Source organism: Phyllostomus discolor, chromosome 8 (genome assembly GCF_004126475.2).
Source record: "Phyllostomus discolor isolate MPI-MPIP mPhyDis1 chromosome 8, mPhyDis1.pri.v3, whole genome shotgun sequence".
Lineage (NCBI taxonomy): Eukaryota > Metazoa > Chordata > Mammalia > Chiroptera > Phyllostomidae > Phyllostomus > Phyllostomus discolor.
Window position 1 is genome coordinate 67,968,022 of NC_040910.2, and position 25,802 is coordinate 67,993,823.

At 45.6% G+C, this 25,802-nt stretch overlaps 1 protein-coding gene across 2 annotated transcripts in view; it reads right to left on the bottom strand.

The window, feature by feature from the left end:
• Window positions 1–25,802, bottom strand: part of SHISA6 (shisa family member 6) — a 277,777-nt gene that overhangs the window by 229,107 nt on the left and 22,868 nt on the right. For both annotated transcript variants that reach the window (XM_028534415.2, XM_028534414.2), the window contains exon 3: window positions 25,586–25,746. In XM_028534415.2, the coding sequence (XP_028390216.1) occupies window positions 25,586–25,746 (161 nt within the window). The remainder of the gene's footprint in view (window positions 1–25,585; window positions 25,747–25,802) is intronic.

Here is a 25,802-nt window from a genome sequence, read left to right on the forward strand (position 1 = left end):
GATTCAGTTATTGCTATGCTTAGAGAAGAATTTAAAACTTTATCTTCTCTTAAAGAATTTAAAGAACTGGGAATCCAACTCTAATATGTGCACTAGCTGGCTCTAGAAATTACTAACAAAACCTCTGACAATGGCAGCCAGAAGCACGCGAGCACAACGACCCAGCGACAGGAAAGAAAAAAGGTACGCACCGTGATTGCTGATCCAGAAGGGCTATTTTTAAATAATGAAAGGCTGCTTTGCAGCTCTATGCCAATAAGCTCAACAAAATCATTCTGATTTTGTTTGAAAGCATAAATCGCCAATATTAATTCAAGAACAAGTAGAAAGCCTAAGAGCTGCAATAAGCATTGAAGAAATTGAAAATATTATTTAAAATACATATTTAACAAAAATTAAATATATGTGTATATTTAAAGTTCTTGCCTAGCACAATTTCACAGGTAATCTCCTTGAAAATATTGGGATAGGTAAAGGAAGAGGGAGAAAGATGTCCAATTCATTTTCCTAAGCTAGCATAACCTTGATCTCAAACCTTAACAAAGATACTTCTGAAAAATAGTGACAAAAGACAGTTTAACTCATAAAATTATATGTATATAATACTCTAAATAAAATATTAAAAAATAGAATGCAGCATTATTTTAAAAGGACATCTTATGTTCCAAGAATGAAAAATATACCAATGCTAATACATTATCTATCATCTTAAATTAGAGAAAAATGTAAGAAATTATTTATATAAATGCCTCCCAAGAGGCAGTTGGTAAAAGTCAACATCCATTCTTAATTTTAAAATACATCTTAATGAAAGAAAATGAAAATATACCTCTTTTTGTGAAAAAATATAACAGAAACATCTGTTGTATGTTTACTGTTTGAAAGGTTCTCTGTTAAATGTTTTATAATATTTATTAACTCTCAACTGAGATTAATTACAAACCAGCAGTCACCATCAGCAAACATGATCCATGAAGAGAACCCCTTGTACTCAAGTTGGAAGTGAAGCATCGCCAGCAGTCCTTGTCGTCGTGAGCCTCGTTTGCAGAGCTAGTTGGTTCAGTAATGAGGTAGATAAATAAAAGTAACAATATTTATAAGAAAAAGTCAAATTATCACTATTGTCAGATGATATGTATATCATTCCAGAAAATCTAAGAAAATTAATGAAAAAAACACGAAACCAAAGTGAGTTTTCAATAAGTTTGTACCAAAGGTACAAATTTAATCTTTCATAAATGTACAAAATGTACAAAGTTTAATCTTTTATAAATGTACAAAAATTAATCTTTTATACCAGCAAAAATTAGTTTGGGGGTGAGAGAAGAGTAAGGGAAGAAAATAGTGATCCTATTAACAATTATAGAAAATTATATAATACCCTGGCTAGTATGGCTCAGTGAATTGAGCACTGGCCTGAGAACCAGAGAGTTGCTGGTTCAATACCCAGTCAGGGCACATGCCTGGGTTGTAGGCTAGGTCTCCAGTAGGGGGCGTGCAAGAGGCAACCACACATTGATTTTTCTCTGTCTCTTTTTCTCTCACTTCTCCCCTCTGTCTAAAAATACATAAATAAAATCTTTTTAAAAATTATATAAAATACAGAGTCTTTTGAAAGAAGTGTGGGGAATCTTATGAACAAAACTTAATGTCCTTACTAAAGGACAAAAAATGCCTGTTCTTGGAAGGGATTTCTTAGTATTACAATGAAAATTAACCTAATCTATTATATAAAATGCAATAAAAATAAAAAATAATTCTACTGTATTTTTATTTTGACAAAATAATTCTAACATTTACACAGAAGAATAAAAGTAAAACAGCAAGACAGTCTCCTGCACTACTCACACATTGTGTGTAAATGAGCATAATCAACCAGAAGAAAATTCAGTATTTTAGAATAAAAGTCTTTAAAAACCTACATAGCTTTTGATCAACAAAGCCAATTTTAACAGTTTGTCCTAGGAAAACAATTATGCAGGTGGGCAAAACCCTTTGTCGAAGTTGTTTGCTGGAAGAGTACTGTCTTCTGCAGCCAGCACCAGGGCAGCAGATGCACAAATCGGGCTGCAGTCCATGAACAGGTCTCATGCAGCTACAAAAGAAAATTTTGTGGCTGGCTGTGTATTTGGCAATATTAAGGAAGTACTCTTAATTTCTTTCTGTGAGACAACAGTGCTGTGTATGTGTGTGTGAGTGTGTTGTGGTGTGGTGCAGAATAGCGGAGAGACTGTGAATGAACAGAATTAGCTGTGAGCTGACAATTTGGGGGGCTGAGTGTTGGTACGTGGGGTTCATTATACACATTATTCTCTCTACTTGTCCATGGATTTGAGTTTTCCACAGGAGAAAAGAGAAAAAAGCTGTTAAAAATTATGTTCTACATGTATTTTTATTAGTATGTAAAGGTATTTATGATACATTGTTAAGTGAAAAAAAAGGTTTTGAAACACTGTGTTGAGTAGAATCTTATTTTAAAAATTGAGATATACATGCAAATAAGGACCAAAATGTACACCAGTGACTAAGAGTGAGATTATGAGTGTTTTTTATTCATTGTATTTTCAATGTTTTCTATAATGAAAATATTTTACTTGAGTAATTAAAATCAGAGGGGGAATTCAAAGAAGCCATGTCCATGAAGAGCACAGAAGAGTCACATCTTCTAGTTGGGATGCTTTTCCCCTCCAGTCAATAAACTTAAACTAAACTCTGAGCATCAGACCTTCAGGATGTCGCCTTATCAGCTGTCTTCTTTTCCACCGTTCTGATAAACACTGTGAACTTCTTTCTCCTGAATCCTGCTGCCAAGGCTAGAGATACAGTGCTCTGCACCGGAGGGGTTCCACATTCATGTCCCTTAAGTAAACAGATTACGAGAGTCCGGACAAGACGTCCTTGTGGTCCAGTGGGGTTTAAGTAGACATTTCACCTACTAAAAGAGTCTGTCCTGGACAGTGTTCTGGTTCCTCTAAAGGGAAGCTGATGTTAGTCATGGAAGAAAAATCTTTCTCTACCTCACCAGTAATGTTTTATTCCCAATGACAGATAGGGTTTTCCTTGGATATGTTCCAACAACATCGAGACACAACTCTGATAAAAGGCAGGATGATGGGAAAGAGGAAGGATAACTTTGATGTGGATAAGGGGAGGAGGAGTAGCCTAGAGGGCTTCCCAGAGGCATTTCAAGTAAGGCTTATTGGGGGGCAGGGGCAACAAAAATTGCACAGGTGGTCAAAGGGAAGAAGGGAATTGCTGGCACTGAGAATAGCAAAAACAAGGTGCAGCCTTGTGTAAGCTCAGGAGGTAAGGATGTGTGCCCTTCCCATCTCTTCCTGAAGCTTCAGTAGAGAAGAAAGCACATGTGTGCCCTGTCCCCTTGTCAGTGACAAGGCCTGGTCTGGGGATGGGCAGGTACTGGGGTGTGTGGTGGGAGGTGACCCCCAGAACACAGGACCTCCCTGTCTGAGGTGCACTTGCTCCTGCTGAGGCGGTGAGTGGCACAGCTCAAGTTAAAGTATGCATCGTCCATGTGGGGCCTCACCTCCAGTTGCTGAGTAAGACATACACACCCAGCTGCCACCCTCTCTCTTGTTCTGACTACTGTCACTTGTGGCCACTAGATTCTACACAGACTTCCAGAGCCACTTCCCAACCACCCTTAAACCTATTTCTGCCAGTTTTGTTTGTTATTTTAACAATAAACATGCAAGCATGGGTGCACGGGCAGCATGCACCACTGAAGGAAAGGGAGATTCCAGTCCCATTGGCGCTTTGCCCAAATTAGGCTCTCATGAAAGGCATAGCATATCAGACTGAGTTAATTCCCCATTGAAAGGCCCCTGAGCTGTCACACTCATTTTTTAAAAGGTGTCAACATCATTGTTTCACACAGAGAAAGGATCTCCCCCCTTCTCCCTTTTCAGATGAGTGTTTTCCTAACTGCAAAGGAAGGTGAGCTCCTCTCAGGGCCCAAAGGGGTGGTGGGATATGTAAAACATCGCCCCTTGTCCCCTAGGAGTGTCTGCAACAAGCTGAAGGGAAGGAAGAAATTGGCAGCAAGTCTCTCTACAATCACACGCCGCCTGCCAGCCTCAGGATAAGACCTCTGTCCCCATCTGTCTGACACACCAAGTGGGATGTGCAAACCGAATCCCAGCTCAGACTCCTAACAGTGCATTTGTGGTTTCCCGGATCAAACTGGAACAAGCAGGCATCCCAGCCCAGGAGCCTCATCTATGAAGATTGCTTCAAGGTGCATGTGTGGGTGTGAGCGTATGTATCAGTGAAACATGAAACTAGGTGAGTGTTTTCCAGGACTTTTTCCCCTTGCTGAATTCATATCGGCAAAATGCCACATGTCTGAAAAACGGCTCCACGTTCAGCAATCTGAGCTGAGGGGCAGGCCACTCAGCCAGCTGGGAGGGCTCTGTTAAGAAACCAAAGAACTGAGGTTGTCCTGGGGTGGCATCTGCTCAGAGCCACGTCCACTGTGGGTGGGAGAGGTACAGTGGAACAGCACAGGATGGAACCCTGGACGAGGGGGGCTGGGCTCTGTTTCCTCCCTTGAAAGGTGCAGACAATAATATAATATTTGTATCTCATGACTGTTGGTGAGTTTCAATGGGACCATGTTAGTGAAAATGTGAAGTGCTGTAGAAGTATAATATCGCATTAATGAAGTCGTAAAAATATAATGAATTCCAAGGGACATCCAAAGTATTTTATTATAGAGAGATTTGCTAAAGTGAGCACATAATCCAAAGAAACTCCCTAATGACTAAGTCCCTTCGGGTTCCATAAGACAGAAGAAACTATACCCAAAAGATAGAATACACACTATGAGTTATTTACCCAATAGTTGATCTGTCCCTCTTCTTCCTTGATAACAAAACACATATTATTTAGGGCAACAATATGTCCAGCTAAATACAGGTTGCTGATATTGCCCTACCCCCATTCCTGCTGCCTGGAATGTAGATATAAAGCCTGGCTCTGGGGCAGCCATTTTGCAATCAAGAGGTAACAAGCACAGAGTGAAGAGAGAAAATGGAAAGAAGATGGGAAAAGTTGGATTCTCTAAGGAAAAGCATCAAACTCATTTTTACCTGGGGCCACATCAGCCTTGCAGTTGTCTTCAAAGGGCCAAATGTAATTTCAACTCCTTAACAGTTAAGGAGTAGTTACATTTATACAGTCCTAAAATTATTTCAGCTGTTTGAAGGCAACCATGAGGCTGATGTAGCCCACAGTGAAAATGTGTTTGACACCCCTGCTCTAAGGGCATTGCTGAGCAGCTGTACCAACTCCAGGAATGGCCCACCTTGGGACTTGTGGCTACGTAAGAAAATCAGCTTGTGCTTGTTTCAGCCATGGGTGGTCAGTTTCCTGTTACTTGAAATTCAACATAATCTGAAATGATACAAATCACTTCTCCCACTCTTTACAGGGTAAGGGCTTGTGTGTGTGGTTTTGTGGCGGTGATGTGGGGGTCAGAGTTTTCTAGTGGAGTTTTTTTGGGTGGAAGTATGAGATTTTCTGAGTGTGGAAAGTTTAGGAGAACTAAAAAGGAACTGGGGGACAACACCCCACACACATGAACAAAACTGCCAAGCCTAAAGTGCAAACCCCACAAAAAAGTTGAAGCTAAAGAAATTTCTAGATTATTTCCTGCTATGCTTCCCTAATAGTAACAGAAATATAAGTTCCCCCACAGGACAAAACAAAATTGGGATTTCTTTGTCAGCCACTTAAGTTTTATGTTGTTGAAATCCACAACTGCACTTTACTTCCATTCTCTCTCCTTCCCTGTCCCACGGCACGGGGATTCAGCACCTGCTGCATCCTTGTACTCGACACACTGAGTTCCCAAAGCATGGTGACGGGGTGTGTGCTGTGGACACTACCCACTGACACTATTTCAGTGTCACTAGCTTATTTTCCCTAATCCAAATTCAAAAACCAGAAAAGAAGGTATGTGAATGAGCTTATTCAGCATGAGGCTTCAGACCTACTTGACTTTAACTCTGTAGCAGACAAATGAGTGGCTGTGTTATAATGGGCCAGATGGAGAGGGAGAAAGGAAAACAGACCTGGAATCAGAAGACCTGAGTTCAAGTTTGGGTTTTAATACCTATAAGGTGTGTAATTATGGATACTGTAATTAAATATTCTGAATCTCCATATAGAATCACTTATTAAATAAAAATAATTACTTCTTCCTCAATAGACTGATGTGGTGATTAACTGACATGTATACATACACATATATATACACACATATATATTTGCTTTTGTAGAATACTATATGAATGCAATTAATTGTATTACCTACATTGACAGTAAGTAACAGGTAATATTTTTGTGAGGGCAGTTTATAGAGTTCAACAACCCTGAGAAGTAGGAATTTTTATCTTCACCTATCAAATGGAATATCTAAAGACTTGGCTGGGGAAAAACCCAGGTCTTCTGTTCCAAGTTCAATATTTTTTGCATTCTGCTAGCTCAATTAAACTATCCTGGAGCAAATCACATATAAACAGCAGGGCTGTTTTTTTCATGTCAAGCTGTGTGGCGCTCTCTCTCCACTTTATACACCTGAATGTGGAATGTGGCTTTTAGGGGAAAACAGAGGGAATGCCTCCATCTAAATTCCAGTTTGCCAACTCAGAGGCTGAGTGAGGAGGCTTCTGCTTGCACCTGCTCTTGACAGGTGCCCTTCTGACCGTGGAGGGGAAGGTGCTTGTTCGCTTATACCGCCAGGTCACACTGGTGAATACAATTACTATAAATGAGAACATGTTCAGCCAAATCATTTGCCCTCTGCCCCTTCCCCTGCTTCTACCTTGCACCTCGATGAGTCAGCTCTAGAACGTGAGTCTAATGTTCCAAGTCTGGGTAATAGGTGAAAAAGAGAATTGCAAAGTGCAAGACAAGGTGAGCTGATTTACAGAGGAAAGGTGGGGGGTGGGCTGCAGAGGCCAGTGGGCTAAATTGGGAAGAGTTGTGAGAAAGGAGAGAGCTGGGGGAGCAGCTTTTGTGGATATGTAAGGTGTTGAGAACAAAGAAGATGAGAAAAGTCTTTAAAAGTTTTTGCTTAATTTTAGCGTTTAAATTCCTTTCACTTTTTTGTTTGTTGTCTACCACAAGTGCTACCTTGGCTTATCCCTCCCCAACTTTCTGACCATCCCAGTCTTATCTACCCATCAAAGTCAAATTCAATGCCCACTACCTGCCCCACTGTCTCCTTGGCCATTCTGGTCTTTGGCACAGTGCCTGGCATGCAGCAGGTGCCCAGCAAAGCCCAAGAGAATGAAGAAATGGGCAGCATGCTCCTATTTATGTAACGCCCACACACAACTCACGTATGTTGTATTTCGACCTCTCTCTCCACAGGCCCGAGTGCAGCACCTTATTTCTAAAGAAAGTACATGAACATTTCCTTAATCATAATTCTGTGCAGTTTTAACTGGTACTGTTGTGGAACTCCTCATGTGCACAGCTCTTATCCAGCTAGACTGTAGGTTCTGCATGGGCATGGAGTCCCATCATTCTTTCCATGGCGCCTGGAACATGGCCAGTACTCAGAGAATGATGGATGAATAGTGGATTAATGCATCTCAATCTACCTGGAGTAAATTCCAATCACAGCCACCATACACCTTAGAGCAAGTGTACAAAAAGAGGTGTCAAGGGCTTAAGCAAAGCTTCATGTGGCAACAACGTAAACAGAAACACAACCGAGGCTTGTGTTTGCAGTGGCTTCCATTTGAGAATGCTTATAATGGAAGACATTTAGCTCCTTCATATAGAAGGACAAACTTCAGGATGCCCACCCGGCCTTCTGACTAACACCAGCACACAGGAGGTTGCTGGCTAGCCTCAGCTAAATCTTCACAGCTCTCAAAGTCACTGTGAACTTCCCATACAGGGAAATCTAAGGAGCCAGGTGTTTGCCCAGAGCAGCCCCGAGAGCAGGAGCCAACTAATGAAAACTGAAAATGCAGGTCACCACCCCAGCCTTGGCACTCTCTGTTCTCTGAGGTTCGTGGTCTCCGTGACCTGATGGCTGCGAATGAAAAATAACAGGAGGGCTGGGAACAAGGCTGAACTGAAAGGGTACAGAGGGCCTGTGTCAGCTCTTGTAAGAGCTCCTAGCACTGCCACATACAGGCCATGTGGCCTTGAGCAAGTCAATCAGCCTCTCGTCTGATAGGTGACAAAAAGGATAATCACATTCCAGCTTCACAGGATTTCTATGCAACTGCCCCTTAGGAGAGTGAGTTCCCATGGACCAAAGGAGACTACAGAGTTCTCTATCCTGTAGCCATGGAACGAAAAGTCTAAAGTTATTGTACAATACGCATCCAAGCTCCAGAATAATAATACAAATGCTTACTCACCACAGGTGCCAGGACTAGGCTAGCTGCTTTATTTTTATAGCCTCTTATCTCCACAAGGATCCTACAGATAGCTCTTAGTGTCCTTGTGGACAGAAAAGCAGACAGAGGTCCAGAGATGTTGCACAATGTCTCTGCTCAAGGTCATGCAGCTTACCTGGTCTTTGTATTACAACAGTGCTTCTCTAGTGGCCGTGGGGTGAAGCCATGGCCTGATGGAGGCCTGCAACCCCTGAACTCATACCCATGCCCTTTCCAAAGGATGAGGAAGTGTCAGAAGCTGCACCCAGAGTCAAGTCCAAGACCCAAGCTGCTCATCCTCCACTCCAGGGAGGGTTCAGTAGCAAGCCTAAGACTTTGCTGCCATAGCTTTTTTCCATGGGAAAGACAGGGCTGTCTCCACCACAGCAATGTCCTGCCATCTCCTATAAAGTGACTGCACACTGGGACCCAGCATTCTCCATCCCGGAGCCTTTTTGCCAGCAACGTCACCTGACACCTGGTTACCGGGCTCTACCTGCCTTGCCTTGCTGGCCTCTTTGGAGGCCCCATTTCCTTTCATCTAATTCTTATGGGGAAAGAAATGCCACATTTATTAAAGTGAAGGCTTATCTATTTCATCACAATCTAAGCTGCAGTGATAAATCCCTGAGCTAAACACACACAAAGGGAACTATGAAGCTTGAATACAGATCAGAATCAAGAAGCTGTGTGTAGGGGGGGGGGGTGGAGGCGGGGGCAGGCGGTAAGCTCTGGCCAAGCTACCGGTTGCCTTCTTCACCCACACAGGGGTCCTTCTGCAGGGGGAGATGGCAGGGCTGAGACAATGTCCACAATGACATACTTTCTAGAGAGTTCTGGCAAAACCCCCACAAATGTTCCATTTAGGAAAAATTGGCTTTGTTACCCCTTGTAAGACTCCTGAATGATCTAAATGGTGGCCCTCTCCTCATCCAGCCACTGTGGGCTAGGCTACAGGGAACAGGACAGCCCAGAGTTCCTGGCAGTGATGGCACAGGGACCCAAAGGCAAACAGGACACAGACTCAGAGTCTAAGGAGCTCCTAGCTAGGGACTCAGAGCTGGGGAGTCTCCACAGAACTTTCCCAGAATGTGCTGGCCTCGTTACCGTGGTCACTGTCCATGGTCTCCATGTCAGGACCGAAAGCAGGGAAACACAACCCCGTCAGCACTCAGACCCTCTCTAGGGGCACTCAGTGGCCTCACCCCAGAGCCAGTGATCCACCACACGTGATGGCTTTCCATACCGACGGTGTGTGGTAGAAAGCATCCCACAGCCCCAGCCCCCTTCCAGGCCACTCTGTGACACTGGTTAGTAACTGTCACCCATGAGTCGTTTTTCTCCAGTAAAACAGCTCCTGTATTTTAACTGGTCTCATGGCCACCCAAAATAAAGACCACACTGGCTAATATGATGTATGTGGGAGTGGTGTGGCAACTTCAAGCAAGTGTCCTTAGAGAAAGGCAATATAATTTTTATGGTCTTTTCTTATTTGTGATGCCTGGAATGCAGACACAATGGCATGAGCTTGGAAACCATCTTGGGCTGTGACATGAAGCCACATGCATAAGAAGCCAGAGCTACCAGGTAGAAGGAGCTCTGTACACTGTGTAGCCTCAGCATAAGGGACTGACTTCCTTTACAAGAAAGAGGGGAGCTTCTCTTTTGTATCAGCAACTGTGATTTTAGGTATTCTGTCATTTGTAAGAACTCATAATTGCTACGCCTTGTCTACTGTATTGAATGAGAGCATTCATGCCGTCATTTATTCAAGAAATGGTTACTGAATACCTGCTAAGTGCCAAGATATGTGCATTGTGAATACATTAAGCAAAGCTGACATGTCTCTGTCCTCAGGCACTTATAGCCTAATGGGTCAATATTGGTTCTGCTTAGTTAGAGTGAGATATACCTAGGGCTAAATTCAGGTCTACATCCCTGGGAGAAGGAAGTCTGAATATGTATAGACGTGTCCATGCAGGGTCTGTGTGTGTGTGTGTGTGTGTGTGTGTGAGAGAGAGAGAGAGAGAGAGAGAGAGAGAGAGAGAGAGAGAGAGAGGAAGGGAGGGAGGGAGGGAGGGAGGGAGGGAGGATTCTTTGACTTACCTTATAACTGCTGTGGCAACATCTGCTAGAGAACTAGCAGCACAGCTCAGGCCAGTTCCTTTGCCAACACTGAGACATTTCCTCACTTTCTCCTGGTAAGAGCTCTCCAGTATTCACTCCAGGTCCTGGCCTGGCCAGTCTCACCAACTATTTGCTCTGGCCAAAATCTTTCAAGTCACCTGTGACTCCCTACATTCCATCAGCAAATGCTGGCATTGCTACTTACAGATAAATCCCATACTCTTTATTAGACACTAGTATTGTAACAAAGATGCATTTCATGAGTCTAGAAGTTGTTTCATGGTTCTATAAAAGAATATCCTTGAATTTAGATGATAATGATGGAGTATATAGGAGTAAACAATAATGATATCATGATACATGAAGTTATTCTCACATTAGTTCAGTTCTCATGCTGCTGCTGCTGATGAAGATGATGGAAGTGATGGTGATGGTAATAATGATGATGATGATGTCAATAATGAGAAGGAAGAAGAGGGGAAGAGAAAGAGAGAGGCAAATGTTAACAGCTGGTGAAGGCATGCAGGTGTTCATTGTATCATTCAATCACTTCAAAATTTTTCATTGGTTTAAAATTATTCAAAATACCAAGTTAGAAATAAATAAATATTCCCTGAAGCTAACTAAGTCGCTGTTATATCCTCCATCACTACCACCCTAGTCCAAGTTTCCATCTCCTTCCCATCACCCAGGTGATACAGTAGCTTCCACCTGCTCCCCAGGGTCTCCTTTCCTCCACCTTCACCCCCCCAGGGTCCATTCTCAGCACGAATGCCACAGCAATGATGTAAAACACAGGTCAGATGACATAAGTCCATTGCTACAAACCCCACAATGGCTCCCATCACACACAGAATGAAACCCAAGACCCTGTCATGGCCCACAAACCCTCACTCTGAGTTCACCCACTGTGGCATCCCACGCTGGCTCCCTCCTTGCCAGCCACTCTGCCCTCCTCATTTCCCAGGCACGCCAGGCGAAACCTCAGCTCCACCCTGCACACACACAGTCAGTCACTCGTGGCCTGTTCTCTCGGCACTCGGTCTCCACTTCAGTTACTCAGTCCTTCTCCAAATTAGGCTCCTTCCTACCACTGCCCATCACCCTCTACTTCCCTTCCCTGCTCTAAATCTCTACCAAGTGCTTATCATGACCTGATTTTATGTTGTACATCCATGGGTTTATTCTGTTTCTTCTTACTGATGTAGTGCACTGAGAGCAGGGACTTTGTTCTGTTCACTCCCATATCCCTGGTGGCTGATACGCAGTAAAAGATCAAAATCACTTTTGTATGAGCAAAGGGATCAGTATGTCTTGAGCCCTACCCTGACCTCCCCCTTTTCTTCCTCCTAACCTGCTGCTAATGGGCTGTGGTCCTCATACCCCCTCCTCTGTGCACCTTTCACCTTAGACCCTCACGAGCCTCCCCAACTCTCCAGGGCCCCTTGCAGAGTCCAGCCATGCCCCACCCCCCAATCATTAGCCCAACTTAGCCATATGGCTCCTCCAAAATATGCACCCCCTCTGCCCACATCCCTGCTTCCCCAGAGACAAGTCCTTATGTTTAAAGATGGAAAAAACGTCCGCTGTGCACAGCAGCCTTCTCCAGCAGGACATGGAGTTCCAGTTCCTTCTGGCCTTTTCCTTGGTTCTCTAATCGTTACTGTCTATTTACAGAAGAGTCCAAACCAGCCTTTCCAAAGGAATTAGTCACTGCTCCCCTTTGCAAATGGCTAGACCCATAAGCAGTCCCTCCCTCTAGGCTCTTGTTGACCCCAGTTCACCAACCAGGAGCCCCCTCCACCATCCTTCTTGCTCATTTAATCCTACTCACCCTTCAAGGTGCCTGGTGATGCCCACCTGAACACAGCAGCCTTCCTTGGAGCCTCCTGAGCACGTGGCCTGCAGGGTCAGTGGGGCAGCCTTGTCTTTCTATGCCTGAGGCCAGGATTGTATCCTGCCCACCATCCTGCTCCCAGGGGCCCTGAGGGGGTACTCAGCATATAGTGGGTGCTTCCCATCCAGCAGTGGATGGCTCCATGCCACCTCCTCCATCTCTGGTTCCTAAGATGGAGGTCCCTAAGAAGTGGGAACCTTTACTCTGTGGGCAATGAACTTGGAGCCTCACAGGGGGAAAAACTCCCACTCAGATAGAGTTTGGGAGCCCCCCTCCCCTTTTGAGCTCTTAGTCTTCGAAGGCCCGAGTGCCTGGGCTGGCCCCCTGGAGTGAAACAGCTATTTGCTTCCCTTGCCCAGCACCCTCTTGCTCTTGTCCTCATGGCACTGTGCTCTGCTGGTCCCTCTGTTTTGCCAACTCACCGAGGTAATTGTGAATTCGAACCCTGTCTGCAGCACTCTGGCCTTCCCTCTCCCCTGCTCCTCATTTTGGTCACAGCCAGAATGTACCCTAAATCCTCCTGCTTCCTGCGAGCTGTGGGTAATTAGTGGGCTGGCCATATGGTGAAATCAGGCTCCATCTGCCCCCCACTTGGGCTGCTTCCCTGGTGGGTGGGGTGGGGGGGTTCCACTCTGGCCAGGTTGACTGAGCCATGCAGATCCCAGGCAGGATGAGGCCCCGGGGGCAGGCAGGACCCCTCAGGCACAAACTGCCTGGCTGGGGCAAAGGCAGTGCCTCTGGTTCTGGAAGCCTCCACGTCCTGTCCAAGCACACCCCTTCTTAAAGCAATCCTGTACAGGGAAAACCGTCCAGCCCCCACCCTGCTGTCCCCCCTCGCCCACTATAAAATACAAGGGCTTGGCATTCCCTCTCTAACTGGGGTGAAATTGTGAAGTGGGAATGAACTCTCCCTCTGATGATGAGCCAGGCACTGCAATGGTTATTTGGCCCAGTTGAGCTCCGAGGGTCACAGAATCCCAAGAAAAAGACAAGTTGGTGTGGCCAGCAGGAGAGTGCACTTGGGATCTGCAGCCTGGGTTAGACCCATAGCCTGCCACTGCCAAGCTGTGCACCAGTGAGTGGGGGGCTGCCCCTGGGCACCCCCCTCCATGCCCCTGCTGTCTTTGTCTGCCAGGCTAGTTAGGGACTCAGAGAATAAACTCAGAGCACTGTCAGGCCTCAACAAAAGCCAACTTCATTCCCAGTATAGGTTCAGAAAGGGAGAACCGTAGAAGTGGCAAGGCTAGTTCCCATCTAAGCTGAAAATGCCCAGTGATCCAGTGACCCCTCTGTTGCTTTAACACACCCTGGGGTGGGTGGTTCAGTTCAACAAGGTGGTCTGCACTGGAGCTGAGGGTTCCCATCCTAAGAACATCTACCCTTGGGCTGAGCAAACACTGGCCTCCTCTGGTGTCCTCCCTGCCGCCCCAAGTCCACACCCCCTAGGAGCAGGTGCAGACCCACAGCCACAGGACAGATCCACAGCCACAGGATAGACTTCACACAGCTCCAGGCCTGGGCACCCTGTCTGCACCCCTGCTTGGTTTGATTGCAGGGCTGGGCTCTGGAGTCGGACTGCTGGTGGCATTCAGCACCCAGTCCAGCCCCTCTTGGCTGTGTATTTGGACAGGATTCTGAAGCCCCCCACCCTCTAGCCTCAGGTTCCTCATCTACAAAGCAGACCTGACAACAAGGATTGCCTCAGGGCTGCTACTGGATCTAAATAAGTTAGTGCATGGGGAATACTTTACCAAGTACCATCAGTTATTAATATCATTCAAAGCAGCCCTATCCCCTCCTGGCATGCACAGGGCACAGGTGTCTATAACAGGACACAGGCGCACAGGGTAGCATACCAGCCAGGAGCAGAGCAAGTGCTTCTTTCCACACAGCCTAAAAACAGCAGCTTCCACAGCTACCCACTAACTGACTGTGCTGGTTCACATGAAACACAGTCAACTACACCCCCTGAGACTCTCCTGTGAATTGCTGCTCCCCATGTGGGACTTACTGGGTCTTCTGACCCAGACAGGAGTTTCAATGTGCCATTCACTCTGTAGTTCATGTGTGCCAGGCCCTAAGCCAGGCACTGGGGATCAAGGAGTGAGCTGGGCCAATAGCAGATGTGCCTGAGGAAACCGGATAGCAGAGAGGTTATTCACTCATTTACTCCTCTTTATAGCCCAGGAAGAGATACCCTTATTATGACTTATGGACCAGGAAACTGAGGCATGGAGACATTAAATAATTTGGTCAAGGGCTAGGAAGACACAGGGCTGGGTTCCAAGCTGGGACCCAACATTCTTCACCCACTCCACTGACTCTCCAGTGATGGGGGCCCAGCTGGCACGGGCACCCAGGAAGGGCTCACCCAGGTGGGGAGTCGGGCGATGTGAGAGCTAAGCTGAGACCTAGAAGGTGAGGAGGAGCAGGCAAGGGTGAGGGGCAGTGCATGAAAACGAAGGCTCCCGACACAAAGAACAGCACAGCATGCGGGGGAGAACGTGCCCTCAGGAACTGAGTGGGTTCAGGAGACCAGAGCTTTGGCTTCAATGAAGGAAGAAGTGGGAGTTCCCTTCTGGCTGCAGAAGGGAACTCCCTTCCCAAATAGGAGGCTGCTCCTTGAGTCCCCAAAGTTGTATGAAAGAGGCCGCCAGACCACTTGGCCATGGGCTGAACAGAGGGTTGGAGAGGAAGAAGTATGGCAACAGGGGTAGACAAGTGTTTTGCAAAATTCTGCCATCAGGGAGAGAGAAGGGGGTGGGAAGGTGTGAAATGAAGGGAGGGCTGTCCCTCTGTGTTGAGGTGGGGGAGGAGAGCACTTACATCCTAAAGGAACAGAGCACCACACTGAGAAGCCAGGGAGGGGATGCAGATCAAGGAGCAAGGTATCTGAGCACTGGAAATAAATGGGATGTGAGATCCCAGTGGAAGGATGAGCTTTGAAAAGCAGAAGGGGGTTTGTTTGATATGACCTTGGGGTGTCTATATATGAAGACATTGTGAACCCTGAGTCTGACATCACCCAGGAAGTGCTGGCTGACCATCCTAGTGGTATGTCACTTGCAAATACAATAAGCACACTTTCCTGTGGTACATTTACACAATGGAATACTACGCAGCTGTATAAAAGAAGGAGTTGATGGCATGGATTGACTTGAAGAATATTATCCTAAGTGAAATAAGCCAGTCAGAGAAAGACAAACACCATATGATCTCACTCATATGTGGAATCTAATGATAAAAATAAACTAATGAGCAAAATAGAAAGGGAGGCTCAGAAATGTGGAACAGACTGACAGCTGTAGAGGGGAGGAGGAAGGTGGAGACTGGATGAAAGAAGGTGAAAGGAAAAGCCAAAGAACATATACACAGGACCCACAGATGCAGACAACAGTGAGGGGATTGCCTGAGGAGGTGGGGCTGGGTGGAGGACGGCAAAGGGGGAAAATGTGGGGACAATTGTAATAGCAAAATCAATAAAATATTATAAAAAAATAAGCACACTTTCTTCACCATATCTCTGGTGATAGATAAGCCAAGAAGGTCAGTGCTGAGGACCCTGGTGTCCATTGTGTTTGCTTCATTGACCCTCATTAGGCCCTGTCCTATCGACTGGAAAATCGGGATCTAGAGTTGCAGGAAAGGGAGGAGGGAAATGGGGCTGTTTAAAGAGTACCTCCTGGGTTCCTTACTCTGTTTTGCCATTGACTCCCCCATAGTTTCCTGTAGAAGGATGTGTCTCTGTTCACATGTCACAGGGAAGTAAATGTCACCTGGGAGATGCCTGTGGCTTTCAGAGAAAGACTAAGAATAGGAGCTGATAAACCAGAGCCCCAGGGCCAAACTCTGCCCACAGACTATTACTGTAAATAATGTTTTCTGGGAACTCAGCTGAGCACATTCATTTCACATTACTGTGGCCGCTTTTGTACTTCAATGGCACAAATGAATAGTGGCAACAGAGACAGTTACAAGGTGACCCTTCTCAGAAAAAGCATGTCCACTCTTGTTGAAGAGCCCTGGACTAAGGTCTATGACCTTGTGCAAACCTAGCTGAAACTTCGACCGTGTTTGTCTGATTCTGAAACCTACAGGCTATCACAGCATTGCATTGCTTTGCCCTTTACAGGGTGTCTTCTTGTGGAGGAGAAAGTGAGAAACTTCACTTCTTAACCATGTTGCTATTGGAAATATTAACTGGTTACCCTGCTTCTCAACAAAGCCCATCTCCACTACTCAGCAACCCGAGTAATCTTATGAAAACAGAAAACAGCTTATCATAGTTAATAAAATCCATTCTCCTTACTGTGGCCTCCAAGGCTGTGTCTATCCCTGTGTTTTCAGCATGCACTACCCACTCCTTCATCCACCACATGACATCTGTCTCTCACTGCTATTCCTTAACCATGCCAGATTTGTTCCTGCCTCAGGGCCTTTGCATGTGATGATTCCTCTTCTTGGAATGCTCTTCCTCCAGATCTCCTCATGGATGGCTCCTCCTAATCAGCCAGATGCCAGCTCAAATGCCACCTTTTAGGACCACGTTATCAGAAGCAACTGCTCCTCTCCTGGCTCCACTATCACCTGCCTGATGGTGCCTCAAGCACCTAGCACTTTCAGAAGGTATTTCCTTGTTTACTTGATGTCTCCTCCAACACAACATAAGAGGCTTTGTTTTGAAACTGAAGGTGAACTCAAGTAGACATACTCAATATTGCTAACACTGAAATCAGTTCTGTTTAATATAAATATCATGTGAATCACAGACGTGAGCCACACGTGCAATTTTATATTTTTAAGTTACAGTCACATTAGAAAATAAAAACAGGTAAAATTAATTTTACAAATAGACTCTATTTAATCCAATGTAGGGAAAATATTATCACGTCAACATGTAACCAATATAAAAAATGTGGTGATACCTTACATTCTTTTTTCCCTACCAACTCTTTGAAATCTTGCAAGACTCTGAAACACATTTCAAGCACTCGATAGCCACATGTGACCTAGTAACCAACATATGAGATGGTGCATACTTAAAACAGTATTTTCCCTGTGTCACATGTAACATGTCAGATACTGCCCTGATCACTTTAATATTAAAACTCACTTAACCCCCACAGTAGCCCTAGAGGGAAGATACCATTGTTAGCCCCATTTTACAATGGGGGAAATCAAGGCAGAGTCCGGATTCACAACAGTCTGATTCGATAGTCTGTGCTTTTAATCACCACCTAAATTGCTGCTGATTCTTGGAATTTCATCAAAAAGATCTGGTATCACACAGAACCACTAAAAACCACACACATGGGGACTGGCTCTGAAATAGACCATGTAACGGTCTCATTGTCCAGATGACACTCAACTGAAATGTCCCCTAAACCCAGAAGGAAGCAAGGAAGGAAATTATTGGAACAACCAAAACTGATGTAAAAGAATGGGTAAAATGCTGGCCCTTCCACTGAGGAAGTTGGTTAGGGCCTGTGGACTCGTGCCTATCTGCTCGATCAGTCTAAAGTACAGCTTTGACTAAGAAAGGGGAGTGGGTATGCTGAGGAGTAAGTTGACTGCCTGAACCCAAGGGAGGAAACAACAAGAACAAAGCATAAGAAGCTGACCCTAGAGCCCTCAGAGCTCTGCAACGTGGTGGTGGGGAGTTGGGAGGGCTCACACCCACACACACCAGAGCCCCTGAGAGCATCCCTCCCTCAGAACATCTCTCCCAGGCATTATTTATCATCCCTGTGATTTCATCAGGCTGCTTGCACCTTTTTTCACTCCCCACTGCCCATCCTCTTCAGCCTGTTGGACTCCCAGGCGTCCTTCAGGCCCACTAGAGCACTCCGGCCTCCATGGAGTCTCAGGTTTCCCGCTCCCATCTCTGCACCCACACCCTGCTCGAGGATGTCTATATGCTTGTCAGCACCTCCTCAGGGGTCCATTCATGGACCCCCAGGAACCAACACAGCACTGGGCACATGAGAAGCTCACTGTGAACTGTTTGGGAATACAGAGTGATATATAGCAATTACCCTGTCTTTTAAAAACACTGAAGCAAAATCAGTTTAGGTGCTTTCAGAGGCAGAAGCTTCCGTGTCTACTCAGCTCTTTGTGAGGCTGAGATGAATGATATGCTGCTGTCTAACTTTACACTAAGTGAACTATAACGAGCCAGTAACAACAGAGAGGCTCAACAGCACAGTGCCTGAAGCTCAGCCATGGGCTGGAATTCTCTCCCTATCAAAGACTACATGTGTGAACTTGGGGCAAGGTCTCCCTCCAGTCTCCCTGTCCTCCATTTTCTCATCTGTAAAATAAAGACAACTATGATTCGACCTCATAGAGTTGTGCTGATTAAATGATATGAGTAAAGTGCATATTAAGTAGTGCCCAGTACTTCACATTAACTATATTATAAGCACCAATTAACGTACTCCTGTTATCAAGGATTAGTGATACTTTTTCTCTACCACCAGCCTTGACTCAGTGGACTTTCTGGGTTTTTCAGAACCTGTAAGAAGACAGCAGTCAAGGAGTATTTGACTGTTGTGGCTACTACGGTCAGCCTTTGGTCACCCTAGGTCCTCTCCAGGCAGAGACCTATAGGACAGTGACTGCAAGAACAAGAGTATGATGTTGAGGGAATGGGGGTAACTCAACATCTGGGCAAACAACAACAAGAATCCACTTGGGAAAGGTCAATGCCAGTATGCTGGGAGACTGTCCAAACAACAGGTATAGATTTTGAAAGAAAGTGTCGCCAAGAGAAAACTTGGAAGTGACGAGGAATGTCCAAGAAAGCAGACCTAGGAATGAAATGGCAGGACCACCATAGGCTAAGTTAGTGCATGTGTTAACAGAAGAGCTGAGAACCTTCAGTCACTGCTGAAGACCCCAAGGTGACAGAAGGATCAATATAATCAGGGAAACTGTGAAAAGGAATGTAGGCAGAGGGGGGTAATGGGAGGAAATGGAAAGAAGGAAAAGAAGGAAAGAACAGTCAGAGAGAGATGGAGAAGATGCAGCTGATAACAGATGGTGCTCATGATGATGATGAAAACGCAGATGACTTCTGAGCAGGAACCCTGAGCCAAGCTGAGCCCTTAAAATACATGGACCATTTCATTCAACTCCTTAACCCCACTTTGAGGAGGCTGCTAGTCATTCCCACTTCACAGACGTGGAATTGAAGCGATGGAGCCTGAGTCCTGACACTTGTAAGTGGGATCCAGGATTCCCTCCCAGGTCTGTCTACCTGCACAGACCACATCTTCAACTCCAACACTGAAAGGTGGATGCAGAGGCCTGGTCCTACCTCCTCTCACCTAGGCAATCTCAATGTGCCTCAGTTTCCTCACAGGTCAAGTACAGGTTGGGTCAGCTGATCTCTCCATCATCTTACAGATCCAAAGTTTTGTGAGGGTATTAATCTCAGCCTCCTATATTAAAGACAGCCCTATTCCCCAGGGGATAGCTGAGAAAAGAAACTCCCATTTCCTATTAGAGGCGGAGGTTGACCAGAAGTTTCCTGGAGTTCAGGTATAACGCCCAGGTCATCTGGCTTCACCTGTGGCTCTACCTGTGTGTGCCTTGAAACAGGGAATCTGAGCTGCCTGGACTGGCAAGACTTCTGGGAAGTAGTCTTTCTTGAAAGAGTAAGCAGAACAGGCAGGGTCTCCTGGGTGATGACCACTTTGAGCCCAGCCAGGGAGTGAGGTTCACAGCCTCTGGACACATGGAGCCATGGAGTCCTGGGTCAGCCCAAGAAAGGAGGAACAGGGCCCTGGGGTTTGATGAGAACCCTGGCACTGGAAACCAGGGCCGTCAGCCCAGTTCACCACCAGATGACCAGCTGGGCTGTCAAAGTGACCTATGCCACACTAATTGTACACAGAGGGCCACAGAAGGGGCGCACAGCCTTGATAAGAGCTCCTTGGCTTGCAGCTACAACCAATACCTATGTATCAGCTTTCAGGTCCACCCAAGTAAAGGACAGTGTCCTCATTCATTTGTTCCCTGAACAGAGTCACTGAGCAACTATGATGATCATCCAGGCAATATTCTTGGGGCCAAGCTATCACAGTGAATAAACAGACAAAACCCTCACCTACATGAAGCTTACATTCTGAAAGAGACAAAGACAATAAACCAATAAACCAAATATACGTTGTCAGATGGTGTGAGTGCACTGAAGAAAACAAGGCAGGGGATGGACAGGCGCAGATGAGGAGGTTCAGAAAGGTAGTGCTGTCTGAGCACCAAATTTCACAGCATGGACACCTGGCGCCGAACAGTTTCTGGTGACCACACAGAGCCTGGGATGTGTAGGGGGTGGGGAATTCCACAAGGAAAGAGCGTGTGTGGTGTGAGGAGGGACAGGGTGTCTGGATTCCAACAACAGACTCAGTGGGCGATAGGCTAAGGTGAGGAAGCATGGAAGGGCCAGGCCACACAGGGGTGTGACACAGCGCCCCCTGTCAGCTGTCCAGCCTTGGTTCCCAATCTCCAGAAAGCTTCGAGTCACAACCCTTGGCTCCCTTAGTCTGCCAATAAAGTGTATGGCCTTGACAAGAGGCAGGATGACTGATTGCTCATTTATACAACTTCCAGAGATGTGTAGCTGGAGCATAAATATTTATTTCCTCCAACTGAAGCCACTTTTGATAATGGGAAGCTGGACATGAGTTTTGGAACCTCGACAAATGATGTCATTGCTACTGCAGGGAATAGGGACCTCACCATCCTCCAGGTGTGAGTCACAGAGTCAGACCAGGTGAACAGGCTAGGTCTCCAACCCTCCCATCCACAAACACCAAGCAAGCCCACTGCAAGGCTTGAAGATCCTGGGCACAGGAGACCTGCAACCCCAGATGTGGTATATTTCCTGTGCCTGGCTCTGTGGGGCCCTTTAGTCAATTCCAGTATTTCTCCTGGTACCCGCTGCTTCCCAGGTATCCCCATTCACAGCTGCAGACTGACCCCCATCCCCAGATGAGCCTGAATCCTCTATTTCCTTCTGCCTGCCTGCCATGGACAGGACCTATCTCTGTGCCCCCTGACCCGGACCAGCCAGGCTCCATCCTCTGGGCCTTGATGTGAACCCAAGCTCTACAGTCCTCCAGGTGCTTTCCTTACTTGACAGCCTCAGATCTTACTTTCCAAACAATGGAACCATGTGGAAAGCTTTTGAAAACTACCAATGTCCAGCTTCTACCCCAGACCAATTAAACCAGAATCTCTGGGAGAATGGCCAGGCATCAGTGTTTCAGGAGTGCCGACATGAGTCCAGTATATATCCAGGGCTGAGGATCACTGTGCTGAAGGGATCTTCATCAACTTTAAAGTACAAGCAAATTGTCTAAAGATCTTGTTAAAATGCAGATTCTGACTCAGTAGGTCTTGGAAAGAGCCCAAGATTCTGCATTTCTAACATGCTGCAATGGGATACAGGCACTGTCGGTCCCTGGGCCACGCTTTCAGGAGAGGCAGCCACATGAGGGGTGGGCATGAAAGGGGGCTTCTCTGATTTTCTATATCCAAAGTTACTGTCAACTAGGAAGCTCCCTTTCAAGTTAGAGAGGACTTCTGGAAGAGTTAGGATAAAAGGCATTTATAGAAGGAAAGAGGAATGTTCTGCCAAAGTGGGAACAGAGGCTTCTATATCTAAGAAATGATACAGGACCTGCTCTCGTACATAAAGTGCCCAGGACATAGTAGGCACTCCACAATGGTACTTGTGCTGCTCATGATATCACTGTTTCTATTATTACTAAGGCAGGATCTTCTCCTACATCCATCAAGCATGTGCTTCCAATGTCTAAGACCCTGAGAGAGAAGTACAAAGCCCTACAAAGCACTTTCATCCTTTGAGGATGCACCCCAGGAAAGGACCGAGCACAGGAAAGTGTGGGTCTAGGGGCTTTCATTTCAGACACGACCCCACAGCCCCTGCCTCGTTGAAGGGCACTCATGCCTCTGTTTCTCTCATTTTTTATTCATTTGTCCTGATTGGTGGATAGCCTTCAGTAAACCCGTCATGGCTAATGTTGAGTGTTTGCTACATGTCAGGACCTGTTTTAAGTGCTCTCATTAGTTTAACTCATTACCTCCTCAAAACAACGCTAGGTGGCAGGTAGGGCCAGAAAACAAACTGAGGAGATACATTTCAGAATCTGTGCTTGCCCTGTGCTTCTCAAACTTCACTTGCTAAACCCATTAAAATACAGGTTGCAATCAGCAGGTGAGATGGGGCCTAAAAGTTGCATTTCTCACAAACTCCCAGGTGATGCTGATGAGGCAGGTTCATGAAGAATATTTTGTGTAGCAAAGCCACCCATGTGCTATCATGCCTCCTGATATTTCTGGATATCTTCCTTAAAATTCCCCTAAATGACTCTTGCCACCAAACTCCTTCAATTGGTGGTCTGTTCATTTGATGAACCACAGTCAAGGGCAAAATCAGTCAATCTCCACTTTGAACACTTGGGCAAAGTTCTGTTTAAATTCTGCTCAAATTGCAATATTTTGTGGCAAAGGATATCAGTCTTTTGGAAAAGCAGTTGTGTCCATTATAACCTATAGATGTTGTGGGTTGTTATGAAATTGCTTTTAAATTCAAGTGCTTTCTGGACCAGGGAAACAACCCCCATTTCTGAAAGTACAGTGAAGAGTTCTAATCTGAGAAAAACCAACAGGGGTTTCTCCAAACATAGGAGTGAATCATATAACTATAAGCTTGCTTTCTTTTTCAGATCACTAGAGGAGAGGATATACATAGAACCAAGAAGAAATGACACATATTTCTGCCGCGTGAAAGGCATCAAAGGCAAATCAAGACTGTCTGCTTAATCAGTCTTGACTCAGTGGCTAGCAACTAGCTGGCTTACCAGAGACAAAGAAAATTGGAGCAGACAGGTGAAGGTAAACTCCCAAGGATACTTTGGGTACCAGAGTGACCTAAAGGGCTGGAATTGCAGAGAAGGTTCTGAAGAAGCCTGACTTCAAGCTGTAAATCTTCAGGGAAAGAAAATGCCCTACTCAAAAGCAGTCAAAACACCAAGGTTAGGTTCAACGGTGAGCAACGATCCTAAGGGTTAGTCAGCATGGCACCTCGGTGTCATTCCCACAGCCCAGTGGGCCTCAAACTTTGTTCCATGTTAGAATCACTGGGAAGCTTTAAGCATCACCTTCCACCACGCTCAGGCCACACCCCCACAACAATTAAATCACAACCTCTGGAGTTGGGGCCCAGATCCCCTTAATTTTTAAAGTCCCCCAAGTAATTCCAATGTGTAGCCAAAGTTAGGAACCACTGGCATAGTCCTTCCGTGTCCTCGCTCATAAAATGAGAGACTCCACTGGCCCCATGGTTCTGCATCCTGCCCACATGCTGGAATAGCCATGTGGAAAGTTTTAACAATACTGATGCCGACAACATCCCTATAAATTGTGGTTACTTTGTGGGGCCCGGGCCCCAGCATTTTTAACAACTTACCAGGTTATTCTGAAGTACATCTGGGAAATACAATAAAAAATAAACTACTTAAATAAACAAAAAATAAAATGCATCTGGGGAGATAACTCTGGCCCAGATGTGATTTTTTTCTATTCCCGTTTTTTGCTGAGATTCCTTCTGTTGCTCACATTTTAAGCATCTATGATATTAGGGCTAAAAATGCATCTTAAACTTTTTGCAAAGATGATATCTCATCTGTCCTTTTAAATCAGGGATCTCTAACTTTGGAAAGGTCTGTGAACTCCCTTAAATTCTATGCAAAATGTTGGATGAATACATTTATTCACATATATGTATATTTTTTCAGGAGAATATCCTTAACTTTTATCAGATTCTCAAAAGATTTAATGGTAATACCTTAAAGGTAAGTAGGTGGTTTCTGATTTAATATATTTAAGGAAATTCAGGAATGAATGGGGAATAAATGTGATCCCAGCAGTGTATTCACTATTGTTTTGAATTTGTAAGACACCCACTGCCACCTAGCGTTGCATATCCTTATTGCAGGTTTAGTTCAGACTATATAGCCCATCCTTTGAAAAGGGTGAGAGATGTGAAGATTTCAGACCCAAGTATCAAAACTGAAGCTGTGTTTGAGACTGGGATAAGTACCAGGATGTCTGGTAAAGCTCATAATGAGAAACAACTTCTCCAGCTGTACTTGTGAGGAAACTGTCCATTCACATACTTAGGGCTCATGTCCGCCCTAAGCCTCACTGTGTTAGGATATTAGGATTTCCTAGTCCTCATTATTGTTAGCTTTACGCCTCAGTTTAAATCCTGGCTTTCTTTATTACAATCTTGTGTCCTTGGGAAAAATTACTGAACTGTCCTGTTCCTCATATGGAATGGGACGATATAAGTCCTCTGAAGATTGCTGTGAAGAGTAAGTGAGAAAATACATGAAAAATGCTCCGCATAATACTTTGGCACAGAGCAAGATCCAATATATGTGAGATTATATTACTGTCATTAATGATGTCTTACTATATTAACATCTTAGTGACCTTGTCCAAGTCATTGAATTTCTTCGCATTTCATTTGTTGTTCCACATGACAAGGAACATGGGCCCTGCTTCATTTCCTTCAGACAGATACAGCAATGACCAGGTAGAAGGGTAGAAGGTATGTTGCTATTCTATGGCAACTCATCAACCATCCAGGTGTTGCTAGCACACAGAGAAAGGTTGCCCTGACATATAGACATAACCCCTACCCTCGCAAGTGCTTTTTGAGATGCTGATAGTTGAGAAGTCTCTACCGTGGCCTGCAGCAATTTCTTGTCACAGAGCATCTCAAGCAGCCTACACCTTGCCCCATGTGGTCAAGTGGGTGACCGGACCCCACACAAGCTCCCTTTCACACAGGACAATTATGCTGGCCACTCACTACATCACAGATGCCCTAAATCAACAGCATGTCTCCAGCCCGGACACACATTGGCTGCAATCTCTACCATGCCAGTCCCTTCCCAGGGGACAGTCCCCAGACTCTTTCACAAGTTCATCTGCCCATTAGAGAGTCTCATGGCACAGGCTCCATGACGTTCACCACAGAAGCAGCAACATCCCCAAACTTCTCAACCGCCTCCTCAAAGACTCCAGGTGGTCAACTCACACTTACCTGGAGTTGGCTTGGCCGTGCGCACAGGGGTGTAGTGGTTTTTGGAGGACGATCTGACTGGTGTGTTCTCTTTGGGGGAGGTATCGATAGCTGAGATCGTTTCTCTTTCACAGTGTGCTATGGGGATTGGTCCCTGTTGTCTCAAGATGTCAGCCAGAGCCCTAAAGGAGGAGGAGATCACACGGTGAGATTCCTGAGCAGGTGCACATGCCCCAAA